The sequence below is a fragment of the Scyliorhinus torazame genome, chromosome 10 (assembly GCF_047496885.1).
Source record: "Scyliorhinus torazame isolate Kashiwa2021f chromosome 10, sScyTor2.1, whole genome shotgun sequence".
NCBI lineage: Eukaryota > Metazoa > Chordata > Chondrichthyes > Carcharhiniformes > Scyliorhinidae > Scyliorhinus > Scyliorhinus torazame.
In genome coordinates this window covers 115,346,833-115,373,218 of record NC_092716.1, presented here as the reverse complement: position 1 = coordinate 115,373,218, position 26,386 = coordinate 115,346,833, and the positions used below count along the sequence as shown (strand labels likewise).

At 51.0% G+C, this 26,386-nt stretch overlaps 1 protein-coding gene across 1 annotated transcript in view; it reads right to left on the bottom strand.

The window, feature by feature from the left end:
- hydin (HYDIN axonemal central pair apparatus protein) overlaps positions 1-26,386 on the bottom strand; it is a 1,604,351-nt gene that overhangs the window by 762,795 nt on the left and 815,170 nt on the right. The window contains exons 29-32 of the mRNA XM_072518656.1: positions 19,179-19,319; positions 15,412-15,589; positions 10,034-10,164; positions 3,701-3,819 (exon numbers count right to left, since the gene is read on the bottom strand). Of these exons, the coding sequence (XP_072374757.1) occupies positions 3,701-3,819; positions 10,034-10,164; positions 15,412-15,589; positions 19,179-19,319 (569 nt within the window). The remainder of the gene's footprint in view (positions 1-3,700; positions 3,820-10,033; positions 10,165-15,411; positions 15,590-19,178; positions 19,320-26,386) is intronic.

Here is a 26,386-nt window from a genome sequence, read left to right as displayed (position 1 = left end):
CGGATTGAGGATTGTGTGCCGGGGGTAATAGGGGAAGACCAGACGGGGTTGTGTAAAGGGGAAGCATCTGTCAGCAAACGTTAGTCGCTTATTGTGTCATGTGAGAGTCCCTTTAAGAAAGGTTTTTGTCTTATCACATGGCTTCAGTGACGCCATTTTGTGGGTGGAGCTGGGCAGTGGCTGAGAGAGCTGTTTTTGCTTTCGCCTTTGTTTTGACTGCTGTGGAATCAGGGAGAAAGAAGTGTTTTGTTTCATTTTAAAGAGTTGTTCCAGGAATAAACCCATTGATTATAGTCACCTGCTTGGTAACTTTAAAGATATAGTTTGCTTTCCGGAAGGGTTTAAACCTGCTGGTGAGACAGGGTCAGAATCTCAGGAAAAGCCAGTCTTATTCAAGTGAAAATGCAGAGTGCTGGGCCACGTCCTTGAGAAGGGGTTTTTGGTTTATGGGATTTTGTTTTTGAATTGGAACAGTTAAGGGGGAATTAATTAAGTGTTATACATGGATTACTGTAGCTGGGTGGTGCCCTTATGTTTGCAATTGATAAAAATTCTTGCTGTTTGTTTATATATAAATGCTAACTAAGATCTTCGAATAAACCTTATTTTGAAGTGCCGAGGAAGACTGTTGAGTCACACGTGAAGGAAAGGCGTGGGGGACTACATAAATTGAATTTGGTGTGGTTGGTGGAGCAAATGAAGGTGCTCATCCTAGCCAAATTCAACTTATAAAATGTTATAAGTCAGGTGAACTCCATAATACACTTTGGAGTGTGATAATGATGCTTTTGGAGGGACAGAATGTGGAGGTGGCGGTCGCTATGGATGCGGAGCAGGCTTTTGATCGGGTAGAATGGGTATATCTGTGGGAAGTACTGGAACGGTTCAGGTTCGGGCTGGGGTTTGTGGGTTGGGTCCGGTTTCTGTATAGGACGCAGTAGCGGGTGTAAGGACGAATCGGGTGAGTTTGGGTATTTCATCGTGGGACAAGGCAGGGATGTCCACTTTCCCTGTTACTTTTTGCCTTGGCGATATAGCGACTGGGAATGGCGCTGAGAGCGTCAAGGAGTTGGAAAGTGATAATGCGGGGTGGGTGGAGCAAAGGGTCTCGCTATACGCGGGAGATCTGCTGCTTTATATATCAGATCCACTGGGAGGTATTGGGGAAATCATGAGCATCTTAGAGGAATTGGGCCGGTTTTCCAGATATAAATTAAACATGCGGGAGAGTGAGGTCTTTCCGAGCCAGACAAGGGGGCAGGAAAGGAAGTTGGGCATGCTGCTGTTTATAGCGGTAGACAAGCTTTAGGTACTTGGGTTTCCAGGTGGCGTGGGGGTGCGAACAACTACATAAATTGAATTTGGCGTGGTTGGTGGAGCGAATGAAGGGGGATTTTAAGAGACATGCTCCCGTTGTCGCTGGCGGGGCGGGTGCAGACCGTGAAAATGACGGTACTTCCGAGGTTCTTATTTGTTTTCCAGATCCTTCAGATCTTTGTTCCAAAGGCTTATTCAGGAAAATTATGCTTGGATTTGGGGGTTTTTGTGGGCGGGGAAATCCCTACGGGTGATGATGGTACTGTTGGAACAGGGATGCAGGAGGGTGGGGGGCTTGGCCTTGCCAAATATAATGAACTATTACTGGGCAGTGAATATAGCCATGGTTAGGAAGTGGGTAATGGGGGAGGGGTTGGCATGGAAGCGAATGGAGGCAGCCTCTTGTAAGGGCACAAGCTTAGGGGCACTGTTGACAGCTGCCGTACTCACCTGCCAAGTACTCCATGAGCCCGATGGTGGTGGCGGCCGTGACGGGGTGAGGACAGTGGCGGCATCATCTGAGGTTGGAGGGTGCCTCGCTGTGGGCACCGATTAGCAAGAGGGGTGGGGTTTGACATGGGATATCGGGGGTGGCAGCGGGCAGGGATCGAACGGTTTGGGGACCCATTTGTGGGGAGCAGTTTAGAGGAATTTGAAGAGGTGTATTCCTGCCCAGCGGGAATGGGTTCCGGTACTTACAGGTGTGGGATGATGTTAGGAAGCCGTATTTTCCCAACTTCCTCCCCCAGTGCTGCAAGACAAGATGGTATCGACAGCAGGAGTTGGTGAGGCTAGGGTGTCGGAGATTTAAAAGGAGTTAATGGACTGGGAGGGAGCCCCAATAGGAGAAGTTAAACGGAATTGGGAGGAGCAGCTGGGGAGGAGAATGGAGGCAGGGTTGTGCGAGGAGGCTTTGAGGAGAGTAAATGCATCCTCGTTGTGTCCTCGGCTTAGCCCTTTTCAATTCAAAGTAGTCCACTTTTGGAGGGACAGAATGTGGAGGTGGCGGTCGCTATGGATGCGGAGCAGGCTTTTGATCGGGTAGAATGGGTATATCTGTGGGAAGTACTGGAACGGTTCAGGTTCAAAGTAGCCTATGACGGTGGCCAAAATGAGCAGGTTCTTTGAGGGGGTGGAAGACAGGTGAGGGCGGTGCGCGGGGAGGCCCGCGAACCATGTTTACATGTTTTGGCATGCTGGAAGCTGAAGGGGTTTTGGCAGGGGTTCGCAGGCGTAGTATCCAAGGTGCTGAAGGTGAAGGTTGTCCCGAGTCCAGAAGTGGCGATATTTGGAGTGTTGGCAGACCCGAGAGTCCAGGGGACAAGACAGGCCGCCGTTTTGGCCATTGCCTCCCTGGTAACCCGGAGACAGATTTTTGTTGGAGTGGAGAGATTCGGGGGGTGCCCTGAAGTCGGGGGTGTGGGTGAGCGACCTCGCAAAATTCCCGAGGCTTGAAATAATCAGCTCGCCTTGAGAGGGTTAGTGGATGGGTTTCCCCGGAAATGGAAACAATTTATCAACTTCTTCAAAGACAGTAAAGACGTCAGCAGGGGGCGAGGGTGGAGGGGAGGAATAGGGGTTAAAATGGGGAAGACAGGTTGAGTGGAGGGGAACGGCAGGGAGGGTGGGGCAGTGGGGTATTATGTATTTGTACTAAGATTTCCTGTTTATTCTCTTTTTGGTTATGCTTAATGCATACAAATAAATCCCTTAATAAAAATATTTTTTAAAAGGTCTCTGATATATAGCTTAAACTTGAAATCATCTGATTCAGAAGCAAATGCGGCACCTATTAAAGATTACTGCCAATTTTTGTACAGCAAGGTCCCACATACAGCAACATGTTAATGGTCAGATTGTTTGGTCTTGGCTGTTGGTTGGAGAAAAGGATACTAACGAGGACATTGGGTAGAACTCCCTGCTCTTCTTCGACGTGGGGATATTTTACATCCACTCAAGAGGAAAGTTGGGCTCCTGGTTTAATGTCTTATCGAAAAAGATCTCCAAGAGGATGGGCAGATTCTCCGACCTACTAGCCACGTGTTTCTCGCCGTTGAGAGGTGGCGCACTGCTCGCTGGTGGCAGGATTCTCTGCTCCGGCCGCTGTCAATGGGAATTCCCTTTGACGCCATCCCATGCTGCCGGGAAACCTGCAGGGGGGGTGCTGCTGGTGGCACCAGAGAATTCCGCCACCAGCAAACGGCTGAGGAATTCTGGCTGATGAGTCAACAAATGTTAATCAGTAGATAGATTGAGCATAGATTGATTGCGACATTAGCAGTGTCGATGAAGTGAAGAATACTGCTGAGAGAAAATTAATGGTGGGCGTAGGTATTGTTTCATGAAGTAGAAATTCCAAATGTACTAATTACAATAAACCTACCCAGACAAACCCTTGTGTCCTCCAGACGTAACGCTGTGAGAAAAAAGAGTCAACTTTTGAGCCAGACTGAACTCCATAATCAATAAGCGATCAGCCTCCATCTGCAGCAGGGAGTCATACTGTGAAGGTCAGAAAGACAGAATATCAATAAGTACACAAAACTGTCAAAAGAAAAGGATTTGTAATTTAATATTCGTAACAAAGTGTATTTCAATCAGAGCACCCTGACAGCAATTAGTGTTGAGCAAAGGAGCGCAGGGCGTCCAAAGCAACAAATTCACATTGTTTTCTGCTTTTACAGAAAATCCATCCCTCCTTACAAAAATCAACTTAACATCCGCCTGTTTGTTAGTATACTGCAGACCAACATCACCATGCTGCATGACAAAAACACAGCAATTCGCTCTTTCTAATATTCAAGGATGTTTAGCAGTAGTTACATCCCCAATTGGTGTAATCTTTTAATAGGTGTCAATACCACCGACACCATCGGGAATGGGAGGGGAGGAAATTTGTTATCATTCGGGTGTGGTCTGGGATTTTCTTGAATTGCTTGCAGATGTGCTGAATATCCTGCCTCAGTATTGGGAAAAATTGTGTCTAACCATTCCTTCATTCCTTCCAGAGGACATGAAGTTCCACAGACAGTCACCTGCCTCCCAAAATGACCTGGGGCCTCCCTGATGGGAAACTATGGTAGCTTTGCCTTTCAGTGGCGGCCATGGCGCGAGTGATTTCATACAGGGCAGCTCTTGTTTGAGGGCATAGAAAATAACTCTTTTTACCTCAGAATGGGAGAAACTTTGATGGAAAAGTGTAGCTGAAGGTTGGAGGATAAGTTCCCCCTGGGTGTGGCATGTCTGCTGGTTACCAAACCCAGCAGAAGGTGAAAGGCCTGGCCAAGGAGTTGGAAGAGACCTGTGGCGCACCAGCTACTGGAAAGATGGTGCAGGAGGAAGGGCCAGGGCAGGTTGGAAAGCCGCAGATGGAACAATTGATGGCTTTCATCAAGGATGAGTTCCGTCAACAAAGGAAAGAGATGCAGGAGGACCGATCGAAGGCCATCGATAGGGCTGTGGCACCCCTGAAGGGTACGATGGAAAGGATCAAAAAGTGATGGGAGGCACAGGGGTCACAGATCCGAGAGATGGAGGGGGATGTCAGGCCACAGCGATCGGGTAGTGGCATTGGAGGCAGAGGTGAGGCTCTTAAGAGATCTTTACAAGACGTTGAGAGCAAAGGTGGAAGAACAAGAGATGAGGTCGAGAAGGAAGAACCTGCACATCGTCGGCCTGCCTGAAGGAGTGGTTGGCACAAGTGCCATGAGGTATATCTGGCAGGGCTGGTGGCGGAGGGTGTGCTGAACAAAGTCCCAGAGGTGGATAGAATGCACAGGTCTCTAAGGCAGAAGCCAAGAGCAAGGGCGCCGCCATGAGCCGTGATCATAAGACTCCGCAAGTTTGTGGAAAAAGAGACGGCCCTGCAATGGGCCAGGGAAAAACAGAACTGTGAATGGGAAGGTATAATGGCATGGTATATATATACCAATATAACGAGGCCCATGTGGCCACCTGAGCTGTCACTGAGCAGTGCATCAGACTGGTCAAAATGTGGTTCCGATGGCTCGACAGCTCTGGTGATGCCCTGCAGTACACCCTCCGGAGGGTCGCCACTTTATTGTTGTCTGATGTGCCCCCGCAACCTGGCACAGCAGCAGGCCGACATACTGGAGGTGAATGGGGAGGAACATGCTGCCACCTCCAAGGAAGAGGATGAGGAGGGGCCGGACCAGGAGGGGCCGGAGGACCAGCCCAGGGAGCACTCGCAGGACCAGCCAGAGGATGGAGGGCAGGCGGCAGCGGCTAGGGTCCGGCAAGCCCAGAGGTCCAGGGAGGCCCTCCTCCTCTCCCACTTCATATAGGACGTGGTTTTGTCCGCCATTCAACCCTCACCCCACCCACCGTTGTGCCCCCCCCACCACCAGATCGCCCTGTTCCACCCTCTCAGGGTCTATGTTAAATCACTCCAGAATGATGGCCGGTGTCAGCCGGTCCATGTCGAGGGCAGGAGGATGATGATAAACCGCTGTGAACTGAGCACCCGGTGCTCCTCACTATGCCACAGTTTGACTCCTGTCACTCAGCTAAGCACGCGCTCACACCCATCACCTACATGTGGTTTGAATTTGGCAGGAGGGAGACAGGGATCCAGGACCACTGTGCCCATGGGCTGAGGCAGGAGGTTGGAGTTCAGACGGCATTGAGGTATAATGTGCCAGAGACTTCACATGTCAGGAGTGCAACGTGTTTTATTGTTGTACAGTAATGACCCCAACTGCTCCTAGCCCCTGATGGTGCCACCCTCCGTTCACTGCATCCCCTTCTCCACCCCAGTGCCTTCTCTGTGATCCTCTATCTATTTAGCCCTCCGTGCTCTGCCACTACATCTAGGTGTTTCGCTTGATGAACTTCGGAGGTGGAGGCAGCCACTGCTTAACGCACCCTATGGCCTTTGATGCCCCTGGCGAGCGTCCTTTGGGGGCCCGGGGCTGGAGGGCCCCGACCTACTCGCTGATGTAACATGCCCTGCCTTGCACCTTGTTCCGCATGCTGACTTTGAGACTCACGGTAGTCGGCGGGGGGTGGGGAGAGTGGGGGGGATATGATCTTCAGTGCCTCATCATTGTCCACCTGCATCTGAGACATGCTCTGCAGCATCCCGACAAGGTCCAACTGAGACTGGAACATGTCTCCCAGCGTCTGTGACATGCTCCGCAGCGCCTCAGCAATGCCCACCTGAGACTGGGACATGCTCCGCAGCGCCTCGGAAAGGAATTCCCATTAACAGGAAGGTGCTCTACTCCCCGAATGTTCAACGCGTGTGCAACCATCACCCCCACATTACACACATGTATGCATGCTTCCCAGGGAACATGCATGACAGCTACATACTGGGACACGCTGAGATCCCCAGCATCTTAGAGGACCACCCCAGGATGTTGGGTTGGCTCTTGTGGGATAAGTGGTACCCGCTGAGGTCGTGGCTGATGAGGACAGTGTAGAGGACAGAGACCAATGTGGACACCCGATATAATGAGGGCCATGTTAGCACCCGTGCTGCATCGGACTGCTCAAAATGTGATTCCGATATCTGGACCACTCTGGTGCTGCGGTACAGTTCATCCCCCGGAAAGTCTCCCGCTTTGTGGTGGTATGCTGTGCCATCCACAACTGGCACAGCAACGGGGTGTCATGCTGGAGGAGAAAGGAGGACCACCTGAGCCCTCATCCTCGCCTGCTTCTCAAAGGATGAGATTTTGATCATCAGCTAATCCCCCAAAATTCCCCTCCAGACCCCTCCATTCCCCTCCTTCCACCCCTCACATCCCATTCCCGACCCTTCCACCCCCCCACCCCCTCTTTCCCGCTGACTACCCTGTTCCACCTCCCAGGGTCTGTGTAACATTCCCCCCAGGGTGTTGGGCCTGTGTCGGTATTGTTCGCGGGTCAATAGGCAGGAAATTGATGATCACTCACTGTGAGGTAAACTCTGGTGCTCCTCAGTTTATGCCAAAGTCTGACTCCTGTCTTTCTGCTGCCATCCTCTGAACAGAGTCTGCAGCGGGGGCCTTTGATCTTGGACCATTGTGCCTCAGGGGTGGGGATGGGGGGGGATGGTGGGGGCGCGCATGGGAGCGAGGGGTGGGCAGTGGGAGGGTAGGGCAACAGGGGTTGGAGCAGTCCCGTTGTGAAGATTAATGTGACAGAGGCTTCACATGTATCAGGTGTAACATGTTTTAATAGTGAAACTTGGATATTTCCATTCCTCCTACCAACAGATTGTGAACCCCACACCCCATCTTGTGCCCACTTAGTCTAGGTGGCCCATCCAGGAAGCACATCAGAGTTGGCAGTCTGCTGCTTTTCGCACCCTGTGATATTTGACGCCCTTGGCGGGCGTCCTCTGGAGGGCCTGGAGCCGGAGGGCCCCGACCGACTTACTGGTGTCGCTCACTCCAGCCCCGGGCCCTTGTTCTGCCTGCTACCCTTGAGATGCGCCGGTGTCAGGAGGGGGGGATTCACAAGAACTGGAAGCCGCTGTCATCTCCATGATAGCAGACCTCAGAGGTTGCCCTCCAGCACTTCCTCCTCCCTGACGGTGCCCGTAAGGCCCTGGTAGTCTCCATGGGATGGAGGGTCAGCTAGAATGAGCTCCAGAGGTATCTGAGTCATCTGTCTCTGCCAGTCTTGGTGCCGACCCATTTCCTGAACCATGGTGTTGATGCCCACAGCGATGCTCCTCAGTGACTGCGCTATGATCTTCAGTGTCCTAGCAATGCCCACCTGCATCTCGGACACGTCCCTCAGTGACTGGGACATGATGTCGAGGCCCTCAGCCATGGTCCTCACAGACTGAGCCATGCCTTGAACACCACCACTCAGACACTGACATCATGCTCCAGGCTTTCGACTGTGGTCGCCACCCTGGGCAGCACGGTAGCATGATGCTTAGCACAATTGCTTCACAGCTCCAGGGTCCCTGGTTCGATTCACGGCTTGGGTCACTGTCTGTGTGGAGTCTGCATGTTCTCCCCGTGTGTGCGTGGGTTTCCTCCGGGTGCTCCGGTTTCCTCCCACAGTCCAAAGATGTGCAGGTTAGGTGGATTGGCCATGCTAAATTGCCCTTAGTGTCCAAAATTGCCCTTAGTGTTGGGTGGGGTTACTGGGTTATGGGGATAGGGTGGAGGTGTGGGCTTAGGTAGGGTGCTCTTTCAAAGAGCCGGTGCAGACTCGACGGGCTGAATGGCCTCCTTCTGCACTGTAAATTCTATGATTATCTGATTCTAGCAGTGTTGGTCTTGGTGCCACCCATTGTCGGCATCATCTCCTGTGCCCGTAGTCTTTGAGACTCCTCCAATTGGCTCCATAATCTCTGGAATGTCGCTGACATTCATTCCTGAATCACACGGCCATGACCTAGCATCTACATCAGCTCTGAGATAACCTTGTCCAGAGGCTAGGCATCTGACCGGGACCTAGCAGAGTCCTGGGATCCAGCAGACCTCCGACTGCTGACTCCCTTGGATGTTCCTGTGTCCACCTCCGAGGTGTTCTCTTGGTGGCGGCGGAGGTGAATGACTCCGGATGGACCAGCCCCATCAGATGGAGATCCTGTGAGAAAATGGACATGGGAAGGACAGGGAAGGATTATTTTGTCCGACATGAACACCTCATTTGAGACAAGTTAGCTGGGCGAAGGGGCAGTGGATCTTCACCTCTGCCGCAGACCAACCTCGCTGTCGATGTTTTCTCTCTCCTCAGTTAACCCCAGGATCTCCAGGACATGTTTCTTCCAGGGAGTGAGGGCTTGGATCTCTTGTACTCTGCCCCCCCTTCTTATTCTGGGCTATTTTCTTCTGTGATGACAAAGAGAGGGCTTTGTGAGTTGCAGGCTTGATGGATCAGGGGGATCAGGGTAGCTTGTGTGGGCACTGTAACTGGACATGAAGGGGTTGTGTTGCTGGATGCCAGAGGGTGTGGTGGAACTGATGCCAGGAGAGAGGTGGTAACATACCCTTGCAGCTTGGTGGAGGTCGTTGGTATTCTTCCTACATTGTACAGTAATCCTCCTGGTCATGCTGCCCACACTGACAGCCGCTACCCTGCCACTGCCTCCCAGACGCTATTGGTGACCCTGCTGCTGGTCCTCCGACCCCATTGGGGGAACAAGATGTCCCGTCTTGCATCCACAACGTCATGAATCCTTGTGAGGTCAGCCCTCCCTGCACGCTGCCTTGCTTGTGTGCTGACTGGAGTGAGTGGTGAGGGAGCACTTAAGAGCAACGCCTCCTTGTTAGTGGCGAGGCGCTGAGGCGCAAGTCTGGCGAATCAAACGGTGAGAAAGACCTTGCCCATTGTGCTCAGAATGACACTTAGAAATGTTTTGGTTGAATTCCGCCCTTTGTTTCTCCCACATATGCTGGTACTGTGCAGCATTTTCTGGTTTTATTTCAGATTTCCAGCATCCACAGTATTTTGCTTTTATAATAAATGCAAGCCTTGCCAGTGACAATCATATCCTATGAACAAACAAAATAAAAACTCACCGGACTCAAAGAAGCAAAATCATTTGGACAGGGATGACTGAGGCAAAGCAACAGTAGCCCAACAAAGTAGAGGGGAGGAAACAGGAAAGGAAAAATGCAAAGTAACTGAACAAAATAATGGAAGAAAATGGTTTTACCGAAGTGCATTCTTTCCCCGATGTTGCAAAGAAAAACTGTATTCTACCTTTTTGTAAACAGTTTTGTAGTGAAAAAAGAAAGCAACTTACAGAAGAGAGGCTGTTGGCTGAACCCAGTTCTCCTGCTGTAGTCTCAGGGCGGCTGAGCAGATTGCTTTCAGATGTCTCTTTTTCTAGCATTTCCTTTGCCTCCTTTAGCAGTGCCTCATACTTCTCATTTCCTGCAATCAAATTCCAATCAAACTTAAAATACAGTTCTATTCTTTCTAAACACAATTTGCTGCTGTTTCTAAGGGCGGGTGTTATAACCCCATTGGAGGTCCTAGGATCAGGACAATACAATTTCCCATGTCCTCCTCGGAATATGAATTTCCCCTTTAAGGGGGTTGGGGGGCCTTTCCCTTTAAGGGTGCAGGGCTTCCCCTCTCCAAGGAAAGCCCCAGCTGTATAAAATCTCCGGCCGAGGTGCAGATCAGGTAAGGAGACACTTAGGGGAGTGGAGGAATATTGGAATTGTATTGAAATTAACCTTGTTCATAATTTCTACTATCATAAGACCATAAGACATAGAAGCAGAATTAGGCCACTTGGCCCATCGAATCTGCTCCGCCATTCAATCATGGCTGATATTTTCTCATCCCCATTCTCCTGCCTTCTCCCCATAACCCCTGATCTCCTTATTAATCAGGAACCTATCTATCTCTGTCTTAAAGACATTCAGTGAATTGGCCTCCACAGCCTTCTGCGGCAAAGAGTTCCACAGATTCACCACCATCACACATCATCTATGCGCTTTACTTATCACGGATTCAAAGCAGGATTTTCTGGCCATTCCTGCCAGCAGGATCTTCTGCTCTCACTGTCAACGTTTACCCCACTGTGGGTTCCCCGGCAGCATAGGGTGCAAGCAAGGGACTTGCTTGTTGACAGCAGTGGGACTGGAAGATGCAGGCCACCGCAAAACACACTGTGGTGGGTGGTGAGAAATCCCACCCTAACTCGTGTACATTGGAAGTACAGAATTGTTTTGCTATAGGACAGAGCCAGCATGGATTTGTAAGAGGATGTCATGCCTGAAGAATCTGATTTAATTTTCTGAGGAAGTGACTAAAATAGTGGAAAGTGGATTTAATAAAGGCCCTCATAAGTGTGGTGATATGCTTGTGAATAATATTACATGCACTCAGCAGTGCAATCTCCCACCATCAGGTGGCGTCAGACATCACTCATATGACATCTGGCTACAGGCAGAAGGTTGTAAGATGTGCACCAGGGCAGTCAAACATAAGGGTAATTCCAGGAGAGTCTAATGTAACTCAATGATAACTTGGTCTGTATATCACTACGGAGCATGTCTCAGTTGCTGGTGGATGTGTCCCAGTCTCAGCTGGACCTGACAGGGGTGCTGGGGAGTATGTCCCAGTCTCAGGTGGGCATCACCGAGGCACTTCAGAGTATGTCCCAGTCACTGGGGACCGTGTTCCAGATGCAGGTGGACATTGATGAGGCACTGCAGAACGTGGTCAGATCACAGAGGGGCATCGCTGAGGGCGTTTACACCATGGTGCAGACATTGGAGATCCACCAGGGCTGGCAGAGCCGGATGACACATGGGCTTCTCCATCCTGAGGTGGCCCCAGGGTTCTACGGGCACCAAACTGGAGAAGGGACCACCCTGGGCGAACCCGGAGTCTCCCTACAGGGTGGTGACGGCAGCCACAGCACAGTCGAGCTCCGCCCTGACCACCGCGCATCTCGGCTCAGCATCCGGAACAAGGTAACACAGCAGGGCATGTTCCACCAGACCCAGGGTCCCCAGAGGACACCCACCAGTGGCATCAAAGGCCACGGGACACGGTAAGCAGCAGGCTTCCTCCACCTCTGATTTGCATCCTGGGGAAACACCTAGATATAGTGGCAGAGCACGAAGGGCTAAGCGGATAGAGGATCACTGAGAGGGCACTGGGGTGGGGAAGGGAGGGCGGGGAAGGTGTTAGCACAGGGTGGCACATGGAAGGGGGTAGGTAGGGGACGTGCAGTACTATTGGGGGCAAGGAGAACTTGGGGTCACTATTGTACAACAATAAAATACACTGCACCCGAGACACGTGAAGTCTCTGACACTTTATTCCGCAATGCAGGCTGACATCCATACCCCTGCCCCAGCTCCTGGGCACGGTGGTCCTAGATCTGCCCCTCCCCCCACCCCCACCCAAGGCATACCTCGTACAGGTGATAGGCGTGAGTGTGTACTTGGCAGACAGACAGGAGTTAGATTATGGCACAGTGAGCTGCATTGGGCTCAGTTCACAACAGCTTATAATTACCCTCCTGCCCTCGACATGTACCCGCTGACAGTGCCAACACAGGCCCAACACCCTGGGAAGGTGGAACAGGGCGATGGGCGGAGGGGGCTGCCGGGGTGAGGAAAGAGAGGGGCAGTGAAATGGGCCGTGTGAGGGAATGGGTGTGGCGTTACGGTGGGTTGGAAGAGGGGGTGGGATGACAGACTTAGCCACATCCGATGTGAAGCGAGTGAGGATGAGAGAATGATGCCCTCACCGCTACCATCTGTCCTCCATCATCTGGCTGCTCCTGCAGGTCCTTCCCTGGACTCGTCCTCCAGCCCCTCCTGGTCCGGCACCTCCACGTCCTCCTCCTCCTCGGTGGCGGCATGCTTCTCCTCCTCCACCATGTCACCCCGCTGCTGTGCCAAGTTGTGGAGGGCACAGCAGACCACCAGAAAGTAGGTCACGTCCAGGGGGAGTGCACCACCAGAGCTTATGAAGCATCAGAACCGCATTTTGAGCAGTCCGATGCACTGCTCAATGACAGCCTGTGTGGCCTCATGGGTCTCGTCATATCGGGCCTCCGCATTGGGCACCGGCCTCCGTACTGTTGTCATTAGCGAAGTCCTAAACGGGTACCCCTTATCCCCCAAGAGCGAACTAATGGCCTTGATGCACTCAAGCGAGAGCGCGATGAGACCAGTAGATCGCATCCACTATTTCTGTCAGTTGTCATTTTTAGGACTAGCGCTAAAAGTCAGACCCAGACTTTTCAGGACTGTAAGTTAAAAACAGGTGCTAGAAGTTTCTGCAAATGGCAATTAACGCTAGATTTGTCGTTAATTTTAACACTGAGATTGATAGATTAAAATGAAATGAAAGTATGAAGGGATTTGTACCATAAGTTGCTTTCTTGATGTATACTCTGACAAAGGAAGGTTCAGACTTGGAGATAGGTTTAACACATTTATTGAACAGTTAACAATTCTCCTACTTGAGTTCGACTCTCCTGCTAATCTTACTATAGTAACTCAATCTAACTAACCAGTCTGCTCTAATCCATGCGGTGGGTGTGATGCCTCCAATCTGACCCTGTCTCTCACTGAGTGTCGCCTGTGGAAAAGAGGAAGAGCATGTGTGCCCTGTCCTTTTATATGGGTAGCCCCCTTGTGGTAGTGTCACCTCTGGATGTGTCTTGACTGCCCATTGGTCGTGTCCTATCTTACTGACCTATTGGTTGAATGTCTGTGTGTCATGATGTCTCTGGTGCTCCCTCCAGTGTTTATTTAGTTCTAGTGTATCTACATTAACCCCTTGCGTATTTACAGTGATGCATATCACCACAATATGCAGCAAAGCAGCAATGTGGAGTTATCATAGAATTTACAGTGCAGAAGGAGGCCATTCGGCCCATCGAGTCTGCACCGGCTCTTGGAAAGAGCACCCTACCCAAGCCCACACCTCTACCCTTTCCCCATAACCCAGTAACCCCATCCAACACTAAGGGCAATTTTGGACACTAAGGGCAATTTAGCATGGCCAATCCACCTAACCTGCACATCTTTGGACTGTGGGAGGAAACCGGAGCACCCGGAGGAAACCCACGCACACACGGGGAGGACGTGGGCACAGACTCCGCACAGACAGTGACCCAAGCCGGAATCGAACCTGGGACCCTGGAGCTGTGAAGCAATTGTGCTACCCACTATGCTACCGTGCTGCCCAGTTAGGTTGCAGATTCATATCCTGGGGTCCTGCGGGTTACCATTGACCAGAAACTGAACTGGATCAGCCATATAAACATTCTGGCTACAAGACCAAGTCAGAGGCTGAACATTCTGCGACAAGGAACTCACCTCCTGACTCCCCAAAGCGTGTTCATCGTCAACAAGTCGCAAGTCACAAGGGTTGGTTTAGCTCACTGAGCTAAATCGCTGGCTTTTAAAGCAGACCAAGGCAGGCCAGTAGCATGGTTCAATTCCCATACCAGCCTCCCCGAACAGGCGCCGGAATGTGGTGACTAAGGGCTTTTCACAGGAACTTCATTGAAGCCTACTCGTGACAATAAGCGATTTTCATTTCATTTTCATTATGGGCAGCACGGTAGCATAGTGGGTAGCACAATTGCTTTGCTGCTCCAAGGTCTCAGGTTCGATTCCTGGCTTGGGTCACTGTCTGTGCGGAGTCTGCATGTTCTCCCGTGTCTGCGTGGGTTTCCTCCGGGTGCTCCGGTTTCCTCCCACAGTCCAAAGATGTGCAGGTTAGGTGGATTGGCCATGATAAATTGCCCTTAGTGTCCAAAATTGCCCTTAGTGTTGGGTGGGGTTACTGGGTTATGGGGATAGGGTGTGGAGGTGTTGACCTTGGGTAGGGTGCTCTTCTCCAAGAGCCGGTGCAGACTCGATGGGCCGAATGGCCTCCTTCTGCACTGTAAATTCTATGATGATAAAAGTCAGGAGTGTGATGGAATACTCCCCATTTATCTGGATAAGTGCAGCTCCAACAACACTCAAGAAACTCAACACCATCCAAGAAAAGCAGTCCCGCATGATTGGCATCACATGCACAGACATTCACTCCCTCCACCACCAGTGCACAGGTTTCTCGGCGATGAGGGGTGCAGTCAACGGGAAATCCCATTGACACCAACAGGACAGGTAGATCCTGCTGGTGGCCCGCCTCCGCCACCGAAACACATGCGGCGGGGTGGCCGGTAAATCCCACCCAGTGTGTGCCATCTACAAGATGCACTGCCGGAGTTCACCAACTCTCCTTCCAAACCCACAACCGCTACCTTCTTAAAGTACAAGAGAAGTAGACACGTGGGGACAGTACCACCTGCAAATTCCCCTCCAAACCACTCACTATCCTGACTTGCGAATATATCGCTGTTCCTTCATCGTCACTGGGTCAAAATCTGGGTCACCCTTGCAGCGGTTTAAGAAGGCAACTCACCACCACCTTCTGAAAGGCAACTCGGGATTGGCAATAAATGCTGGCCTAACCTGTGGCACCCACATCCCATGAATGAATAAATAAATAAAGATTAGCAACAATCTAATAGAATGGTGAAGCAGGCTCAAGGGGCTAAATTGACTATTCCTGTTCCTATGTACTTTACATATTGCTGAGCAGTTTACACTTTTAATTGAAAGAACTAGCTGATTGTTACAGCCATACCTTTTATATTTCTGGGTAGATCCAGGAAGATTCTGGGGAAGATTCCCTCTCCCTTCAGGCTGATGCTCTTGGGTTCCAGGTGAGAAATTTGAATCTCAAAACTCTTGTGAAAGACCTCAGGTACTCCAGGTAGATAAGAAACCTTCAACTGCTGCTCAGAATTTGCTTCAATGAAACCCTAAAAATAACAGCATATTAGAGAGAAATAAACCACTTTTAACTTAGAGAAAATTAAATGGCACTGTATTAATATAGAACCAGCACCTTCAAGTGGACAGGAAAATTAGGTAATATAGTGAATCTTTAAATGCCAAAGAGCATGTTAAAAACTGTCACATGGTAGCACAGAGCTTGAAAAGAGAGACAACGACCAGGATCTTCCATTCCAGGGCCCAGTCCAGTGTTTCCCGCTGTGGAGCCCATTGGGAATTAGCACTGAATCGCACGGTGCTGGACTTATTAATTATGCAATCGGGGGGTTACCTACGTACTGTGCGGCGAGGCTGGCTGGATACAACATCATATCCAGGTACCATATTTAAAGGGCACCCAAAATCAGCTTCTTTGTCCAAACCCATTGTGGAAGGAGGACAAGGCCCAGCGTCCCAGCAAGCTACAGCCCCAGATTCAGTGATGCGTCCCTCAATATGTTGTCTGGTGCGGTAGAGGCCAGGAGAGGAGTTTTGAACTGAGAGGATGGAAGGAGGAGCTGAGCCTTCAGACCAACCTAGTAACGGGAGTATGTCACTAGTATGCTCAGTGCCAACTTCCTCCACTGGAGGGCGGCCCCGCAGTGCAGAAACAGATGAATGAGCTCATCCATACCAGGGTAAGTGAACTCTCAACTGCTCACACTCAGCTCACTTAATGATAGAGGGAACATGGGCCCAGGCTGCAAGGGTACCATCCGCGCAGCACATGCATAAAAGAGCTACTCAACATGATAAGTTGATGCTTCATAACTCTACTGCAGTCCATCTAGTCTGCAGGTGGACAGGCCACTGACTCTTCCACAGACAGAGCTCAGATGCTGTCTGGAAGTAGAGACAGACGGGTGGTGGGAAGGAGGTTAGGCTTTGAGGTCATGGGCAAGCACAATTGCTTGAAGGAGGAAGTGTTGGATATCTAAAAATGCATTAAGGTAGACAAGTCCCTGAGCCGAATGGGATCCATCCCAGGTTACTGTGGGAGGCAAGAGAGGAAATAGCTGGGGCCTTAACAGATATCTTTGCATCATATTTGACCACAGGCGAGGATACATAGGACAGGAGAATAGTCAGTGTTGTCCCTTTGTTTAAGAAGAAAAGCAGGGATAATCCAGGTAATTCTAGGCCAGTGAGCCTGACGTCCGTGGTGGGGAAGCTGTTGGAGAAGATACTGAGCGACAGGATTTATTCACATTTGGAAGCGAATGGACTTGTTAGTGCTAGGCAACATGGTTTTGTGCCATGGAAGGTCAAGTCTTACCAACTTGTTAAGAGTTTTTTGAGGAGGTGACAAAATTAATTGATGAGGGAATGGCTGTGGATGTTGTCTACATGGACTTTAGTAAGGGGTTTCACAAGGTCCCTCATGGCAGACTGGCACAAAAGGTAAAGTCGCATGAAATATGGGATTTGCTGGCTAGATGGATAAATAACTGGTTGGCAACAGGTGATCGAGAGTAACAGTGGAAGGAAGTTTTTCAGAATGGAGATTTCTAACTAGTGGTGTCCCACAGGGATGAGTGCTGGGATCACTGTTGTTTGTAATATATATGAATGATCTGAAGGGAAATGCAGATGACTCTAAGACAGGCAGAGTTGCAGATAGTGAAGGGGACTGTCAGAGAATGCAGTAGAATATAGATAGATTGGAGAGTTGGGCAGAGAAATGACTGATGGAGTTCAATCCCGTCATGCATTTTGATGCATTTTGGAAGATTAAATTCAGGTATGAATTATACAGTAAATGGCAGACCCTTGGGAGCATTGACATTCAGAGGGATCTGGGCTTTCAGGTCCACAGTTCCATGAAAGTGACAATGCAGGTGGATAAGGTGGTCAAGAAGGCATATCGCATTCTTGCCTTCATCGGCATTGAGTACAAGAATTGGCAGGTCATGTTACAGTTGTATAAAACTTTAGTTAGGTCACAGTTGGAATATCGCGTGCAGTTTTGATTGCCACACTACCAGAAGGACGTGGATGCTTTGGAGAGTGCAAGGAAAGTTTACCAGGATGTTGCCTGGTCTCCAGGTGTTAGCTATGAGGAGAGGTTGAATCTACTCGGATGGTTTTCGTTGGAAAGGTGGAAACGGAGGGGAGACCTAATTGAGGTCTATAAAATTATGGGAGGTATAGACAGGGTGAATTATCAGAACTTTTTCCCAGGGTGGAAGACTCAATTACAAGGCGGCACAGGTTCAAGGTGAGAGGGGGAAGGTTTCGGGGAGATGCGCGGGGAAAGTTTTTCACGCAGGAGATGGTGGGCGCCTGGAACGTGTTGCCAGTGGAGATAGTGGAGGCAGGCACGATAGCAACATTTAAGATGTATCTTGATAGACACATGAACAGGCGGGGAATGGAGGGATACTGATCATTTGGGCAATAAGTAGTAGGTATAAATAAGGAATCTGGATGGCGCAGGCTTGGTGGGCCGAAGGGCCTTTTCCTATGCCGTAATGTTCTTTGTTCTTTGTACTAATGGCATGCCTCTGTGAGCCTTATCCTTCTATCCATATGGGCTTACCACCTTCGAGGCTGCTGCCCCAAAACCCTTGTGGATAACCTGCAGTGGATCAATCACATGACACACAATCCAGTGGGTTATTTGTAATAATTGAAGCATGAGAAGGAAACTTGATACCTAATGTCTCCCAACTTCATCTTCTCTCATTGCACAGGAAAAGATATGACATGACAGAAAAGAGAGAGAGAGAAAAAACATGAGCCTGGACTGAGGACTCATACATCCAAACAATTGATTGATCGAATAAAATAACATGTCCGTCTGGCTGTTTATATTAGGCAGAGTACAGATCATACTCAACCAGTCCACACTTGCCATATCCAAATAGAATGTCTGGGAGAACATGATTCCCATCGTTGAGGGTCCCAGGTTCGATTCCTGCTTGGGTCACTGTCTGTGCAGAGTCTGCACATTCTCCCTGTGTTTATGTGGGTTTCCTCCACCAAGTCCCGAAAGACGTGCTTGTTAGGTGAATTGGGCATTTCGAATTCTCCCTCCATGTACCCGAACAGGTGCCGGAATGTGGCAACTTGGGGATTTTCACAGTAAGTTCATTGCAGTATTAATGTAAGCCTATTTGTCACACTAATGAAGATTATTATTAAATCTGGGGAAGGCCTGATGCTAGCTGATAAAGCGTTTGACAGGCACTTAAGTTGGTTGGGCCTCCCCCACAAAGTGACGTGGCTTTTCCATTGGTGTTCCAACTGATGGGTGACAACATCAATGCCCAATGTTAAATCCTGCATTGTTGCCTGCATTTTCTGTTTGTATGTTGAATTTTCAGCATTTGCAATACTTTGCTTTATCTTCCCTAGAATTAGCAATGATCTGTTTATGTGCGAAGAATCTAATCACAGCAGAAATAGATAACTGAGAATCCAAACTGGCTGTTGTGTTCAAGAGGGCAGCCACCTACTGACAAGTATCACTTGTTTTGAGTCCAGATGACCCTTTGTCAAAGCTTTCATTTTGCCTACTCCTCAAGCTCCCCTAATTTTCTTTTAAATTGGCAATCCTCAAAAAAATCCACTCACCTTGAAAGGAGTAACCAGTGGCACTCCAGGCAGAGGCTCCTGATCAGCGGCAGCTTCCTCTGAATCTGAAATTGTGAAGTCAAACCCGACCTTTCCAGTATTCATCAGGGTAAGTTCAGCCACAGCAACCAAGTTAAATAGCTAGAAGAATAGAACAGAAAGGTTATACTTCTTAAATCAGATGGTACAGACGACTGTACAACACAATCAGCACATCACTCATCTTATTTAGTTGGGTAACTGCCCACAAGTTGAGAACGTTACAAAGGCTAAGGAAAGTCAGATTATCTATATTATAGATTCACTTTCATGCTCAATGTAGCAGGCAGGTCGAAGAGAATATCTAGGATATAGACACTGATTACATTAAAGTTAGACAAGGGGAATACACTCTGGCGGGTTAAGGGAAAATTTGGACTGATCTTAGGAATTCGACATCTGAAGAGCAACATCAACAGCAGCTTTGAGGACTCATGTCTTTCAGCTCCTAAGATGTGCTTTGTTCCAAGTTGAAAAGAAACCTGTGAACAATTCCACAGGAAATCTGTCAGTGTGCACCCGGTCTGTCCCCTCTAAACCATACAACATTCTGTGGCACTTATTGAAAAAGAGTAGAGGAGTTCTTCCCAGTGACCTGGCCAGTATTGATCTCTCAACCAATAACACAAAAACACATATTTTGATAATTTGTCCCTTGACATTCATTAGAAGTTGCTGTGCACTATTTGCCTACCAATTTCCTTAACAACAACAGTGACAATATTTGGAAAGTATAGCACAGGCTACAAAGCAGTTTTGGACAGCCAGGCAACATGACAGATTTTATAGAAATTAAATATTTCTTCAATCAACATTGGGAATAGGTTTCAAGGTAAGGGAAACATAGAAAATAGGAGCAGGAGTAGGCCATTTGCCCATTCGAGCCTTTTCTGCCATTCAATATGAGCGTGGCTGATCCTCTAACTTAACGCAACAGTGTTCTCAATACCCCTTTGTTGAATCCGCGATAAGTAGAATGCATTGACAATAGTAGAAATTTACAAACAAGGTTTATTTCAATCCAATTCTAATTCTTCTTCACTCCCCTAAAGATCTCTTTCCCTGACCTGCACCTAGATCGGGATTTGCATACAGCTGGCTTTTCTTGTAGAGGGGAAGCCCCGCCCCTTAAAGAGAAGTCCATATTCCAGGAAGGACATGGGAAATTGTATTGTCCCGATCCTGGAACCTCTATTGGGGTTAGAACATTCCTCCTACCCCCCCACCAAGCGCAGAGCAACGTCCACATCGCCTATGAATGACATTCAGGGGCAGACCTTACAGCGTCAGGTGGCGTATATCGGACCAGGGAGAGGTATTTACATAATAAACATCTAGGTGGCGGCGGCAATGGAGGTGTGGTCACGAGAGCCGGCATGGGCTCCTCCGGGGGTGGCAAAATGTCCATCTTGGTTCCCGGGTCGGCGCTAGGCAGTCCTTTGTCCGGCGTTTCGGCATCCTCAAAAATGACCTCTAGATCCTCAACAACTGGCAGAGCCCAGGACGGTGGCGGTAACAGGGGCCACGATGAAGGTGGCGGAGCCGAGACATCCAAATCAATGGCTGGTACGGCTGGCGTTTCTGGCCAGTGGCTTCGGAGATGGTCCACGTAGCGATTAGTCTCACAGCCGTACTTGGTGAGAAACCAGACCCGTTTTCACCAACACGATGCCAGGGATCCAAGCGTCCCCATTGCTGAAGTTCTGGATGTGTACCGCATCTCCCAAGCGTCCCCATTGCTGAAGTTCTGGATGTGTACCGTGTCTACCGGGGCAAACTTGCGGAGTGGCCTGCAGCAGCCTGTGTCCACCTCAGTATGGTCCTGAGTGCGGTGGATTTTCCTGCTAATATCCGGAAAAACAAGACACAAACAGGTGCGAAGGTGGCGACCCATCTCGGCTGCCGCATGCAGGGTTCTCTTGTAGCAGAATATGAACCTTGCCAAGCGGGTCTCCCAGGATCATGGGGCGGGATTCTCCCGCAATTGGCGGGATAGCCCGATGCTGGCGCCAAGAACGGCGCGAACCACTCTGGCGTCGGGTCACCCGGAAGTTGCGGAATCCTCCACACTTCCGGGGGCTAGGCAGACGGCGGAAAGGTTGGCGCTGCGCCAACCGGTGGCGAAGGGCCGCCATAGTCCTGTGCATGCGCAGACCGCCGGAGTGTTCTGGTGAATGCGCAGAACCGCCGGCGTGTTCTTGCGCATGCGCAGGAGGTTTCTTCTCCGCGCCGGCCATGGCGGAGCCCTCCAGCGGCCGGCGCGGAGGGAAAGAGTACCCCCACGGCACAGGCCCGCCCGGAGATCGGTGGGCCCCGAACGCGGGCCAGGCATATTGAATGTCTCCGGTAGACGGCCTACCAGCCAGGTTCCGCCGTGATGGACCATGTCCATTTCACGCCGGCGGGACTGGCCAAAAACGGGCGGCCGCTCTGCCCAGAGACTTGCCGGGGGGCTGCTGCCAACGGCCCCCGGCCGGCACGGCATGAACCCCGCCCTCGCCAGAAAACCAGCGTCGGAGCGGTGGGGCGGGATTCATGCCGCCCCCCCGGTGATTCTCCAACGCGGTAGGGTTCGGAGAATCCCACCCCTGGTGTTTGCTTTTTCATTCCGAGCTTAAACGTTTGCACCACCTGCTCGGCCAACGCATTCAAAGTTGGGTGGTATGGGGCAGTCCTCACATGACAGATCTCGTTGCCGGACATGAATGCCGCAAATTCCGCACTGGTAAATGCTGAACCTTTGTCTGGGAACAGCACCTCGGGTATGCCGTGCATACTGAAAATGGGCCTAAGTTTCTCTCTGTTGTTCTGGCCCATTGTTGCCTGTATCTTGGGGACCTTCATCCACTTGGAGTGTGCATCGATGTGGATAAGGAACATTGCTCCCTGAAAGGGGCCCAAAGAGCAGCCCCCTGTGTGTGTTCACGGTTACGAAGCATCTGGACTCCGGGGCCAGGGCCAACTGGAGGTAAGGGTGACTCAGGTTGAAGTTCATAAACATACAACGTCCACTGAGCTGCGCATAAAGATCCTCGATCCTAGGGAATAGATAACAGTCCAGTCGAGGCACACGGTTGACCATCACCTCATAGTCGCCACACAAACATACTGATACATCCGGTTTCATGACTGGGACAATCGGCGCTGCCCAGATGGAGAACTGCACAGGGCGTATGATACCCAAATTCTCTATCCAGTCCAATTCAGCATCCACCTTGGGTCGGAAGGTGCATGGGACAGGCCTGGTGTGGATGAGCAGTCGGGTTCACGCTTATTCGGGCCACGGCCCCTTTTATGGTGCTCAAGCCATCCTGGAATACCGATGGAAACCCTTCAGGGCCATGTGGGCACATCGGCACATCCACTGCCAATCTAACCACAGACGGCGCCATATACAAGCTCGGATTTAGGCTTAGACACAGGCTTAAATGATCGCCTATTTTTGCCTTCAATTTTATGCAGAAAGTAGGAATCAAGAATGTTGGAACAATTTTCTCCATAGGTAAAGGACTGTGGCGTTACACTTCTACTGTGTCACATTATTGACACCAGGTTCTTCAGTCCTGTATTGCACACAACTCCATCCTCAAAATTACTTCCATAGGACTGTGACCCAATGTATCAATCTTGAGAAACTCAGCAGGGGAACTAAAATATGGTGCCACATCTCGCCAGCCCTTTGTATGAGCTGTTAACATGCTAATATTTTCCAAGGAAACTACTGGTGCTCTTTTAAATATATTGTGATTGTAAAATGTTTTAAATTCTAAAAATATGCATTGGAAAATGTGCATCATAATCATGTTAATTCCCTTTTACACTATGCATAATTTGGAACCAAAATCATAGCTAATGCCACAGACAATAACCTAACTTTTTATTTGGCTTCACAGATGAGAATGCCAATATTTGGTATGGGGAAGCTGTGATTGTAACTGCCATTTCTAGCACATAGGATGGTGAAGGATGGCTGTAAAAGGCAACAAGAGTGTGCCAATTAAGACAAGGGAGCTTTACCCACATTTTAAAAAATACTTTGAAAAGGATTAGCTCCGTGGGTCATTGCTTAGAACTTTAAATCTGTAAGCTAGTTTAAAACCCTAGTTTAATAGAAATTATTTGGCAATGGCGGTTCGCTGTTATCAACTGAAAGTGTTTGCCTGAATAGATGTCCATCATCAGGGTGGTAGTATGTATTGGGGGTCATGTGGGACTGGAAGCCCTAATGTCATTGGCTGACAGATCCCGGGTCCTGGTTGGCCGTTGACCTCTAGCTCCGCCCTGAAGGCGGAGTATAAGAAGCCGGAGTCTTCCCCCGCAGGCCAGTTTACTATCGAGCTGCGGGGGAACAGACACGCTTAATAAAGCCTCATCGACTTCACTCTATTCGTCTCACGGAGTCTTTGTGCGCTACAATTTATTAAGCGTGCCTAAAAAGGACTATGGAGCTCAGGATCATTCCGGAATGCCTGAGGATCAGCCCCCACGCAGTGAACGCGGCAGCAGCCTTCAAGCACTGGCAGACTTGCTTCGAGGCCTACCTCAGAACGACCACCGGCCGGGTCACAGAAGACCAAAAACTGCAGGTCCTGCACTCGAGGGTGAGCACGGAGATTTTCTCCCTCATCGAAGACGCGGAGTATTTCCAGACGGCGTTCGCAGCACTGAAAAGTCTCTATGTCCGCCCAGTTAACCAAATCTACGCTCGCTCCCAGCTCGCGACGAGACGGCAAGCTCCCGGAGAATCGATGGACGAATTCTACGCTGCGCTGCTGATTTTGGAACGAGCCTGCAGCTGCCCGTCGGTGAACGCAAACGAACACACAGACATGTTAATGCGCGATGCTTTTGTGGCAGGTATGCAATCCTCCCAAATCCCCCAAAGACTTTTAGAAAAAGAGTCGCTAGGACTCTCAGAGGCACGGGCCCTAGCAGCCTCCCTAGACGTGGCCGCGCGTAATACCCGCGCCTACGGCCCCGACCGCGCGGCAGCCCATTGGGCCCCATACGTACCCGTCGCGGCAAACCCTCTACCCCCCCCCCCGGACACCCCACAGGCTTGCGCGGTCCAAACGCCGAGTCGCACCGGGGGTGCCCGCTGTTATTTCTGCGGCCAGGCGAAACACCCCCGACAGCGCTGCCCGGCCCGCGCAGCTATCTGCAAAAGCTGCGGGAAAAAGGGCCATTATGCGGTTGTGTGCCGGTCCCGCGAGGTTGCCGCTGTCCCGGCACAACAGGGAGCCCTGCAAGCCGTTTACGCGCCCCAACCCTCCCAGCACGCCATGTACGACGCGCAGCCGCTCTGGGTCCCGACCACCGCGGTCCCGGGAGAACAGGGAGCCCTGCACGCCGCTTACGCTCCCCAACCCCCCTCCCCGCAGCCCATGTATGACCCGCCGTCGGCGCTACCGCTTTGGGTCCCGGCCAACACTCTCCACGGAGAGGAGGAAGTTTTGCGCGTCCCTAACGCCCCCCTAACCCCCACCCCGCGCCCCACGCCTGACCCGCCGGCGCCACCTACTTGGGCCCCGACCACCGCTGTCCCCGGTGAGGGAGCTCCGCGCGGTCCTAGCGCCCGCAGTCCTAGCACTCGCGGTCCTAGCGCTCGCGGTCCTAGCGCTCCCCAGCCCCCCCAGCGCACCATGTGCGACCCACAGACGCCGCCATTTTGGGTCCCGGCCACCACGAGGGGAGGAGGGGCGCCGCCATCTTGGACCGCCCCAGACCTGTACGACGCGTGGTGGCGGCCATTTTGTCCACCCCCGCCGTCATCTTGTGACCTCCCAGCCACGTGCGATGTATGGGGGCGGCCATTTTGTCCATCCCCGACGCCATCTTGGACGGCAACAACGGACCCCACTCCACTACTACAACCACGTCTCGCTTCAATTACGCTCGATCAAGCTCGGCCCCGGACACTCCAGACGACGACGACAACGGTGCTAATAAACGGCCACGAGACGCCATGCCTAGTCGACTCTGGGAGCACGGAGAGCTTTATACACCCCGACACGGTAAGACGCTGTTCCTTGACCACCTATCCCAGCGCACAAAAGATTTCCCTAGCTGCAGGATCCCACTCTGTACAGATCCAGGGATTCTGCATAGTTACCCTAACGGTGCAGGGGAGGGAGTTCAAAAACTACAAACTAAACGTCCTTCCCCAACTCTGTGCCCCCACCTTGCTGGGATTAGGTTTCCAATGCAATCTACAGAGCCTTACGTTCAAATTCGGCGGCCCAATACCCCCACTCACTATCTGCGGCCTCGCAACCCTCAAGGTGCAACCCCCGTCCTTGTTTGCAAACCTCACCCCGGATTGCAAAACCGTCGCCACTAGGAGCAGACGGTACAGCGCCCAGGACCGGACCTTCATTCGGTCCGAAGTCCAGCGGCTACTAAAGGAGGGCATAATCCAGGCCAGCAATAGTCCCTGGAGAGCGCAGGTGGTAGTAGTGAAGACAGGGGAGAAACAAAGGATGGTCATTGACTATAGCCAGACCATCAACAGGTACACACAACTAGACGCGTACCCTCTCCCCGCATATCTGACATGGTCAACCGGATTGCCCAATATAAAGTCTTCTCCACCGTGGACCTCAAGTCCGCCTACCATCAGCTCCCCATCCGCCCAAGTGACCGCAAGTACACAGCCTTCGAGGCAGACGGGCGATTATACCATATCCTACGGTTCCCTTTTGGCGTCACAAACGGGGTCTCGGTCTTCCAATGGGAGATGGACCGAATGGTTGATCAACATGGGTTGCGGGCCATGTTCCCGGATCTCGACAATGTAACCATCTGCGGCCACGATCAGCAGGACCACGACGCCAACCTCCAAAAATTCCTCCAGACCGCCAAAGCCTTGAACCTCACGTACAACGAGGACAAGTGCGTTTTTAGCACCGATCGGCTAGCCATTCTGGGCTACGTAGTGCGCAATGGGATAATAGGCCCCGACCCCGAACGTATGCGCGCACTCATGGAATTTCCCCTCCCGCACTGCCCAAAAGCCCTGAAACGCTGCCTGGGGTTCTTTTCATACTACGCCCAGTGGGTCCCCCAGTACGCAGACAAGGCCCGCCCCCAATACAGACCACGACCTTCCCTCTGTCGACAGAGGCTTGCCAGGCCTTCAGCCGCATCAAAGCGGATATCGCAAAGGCCAC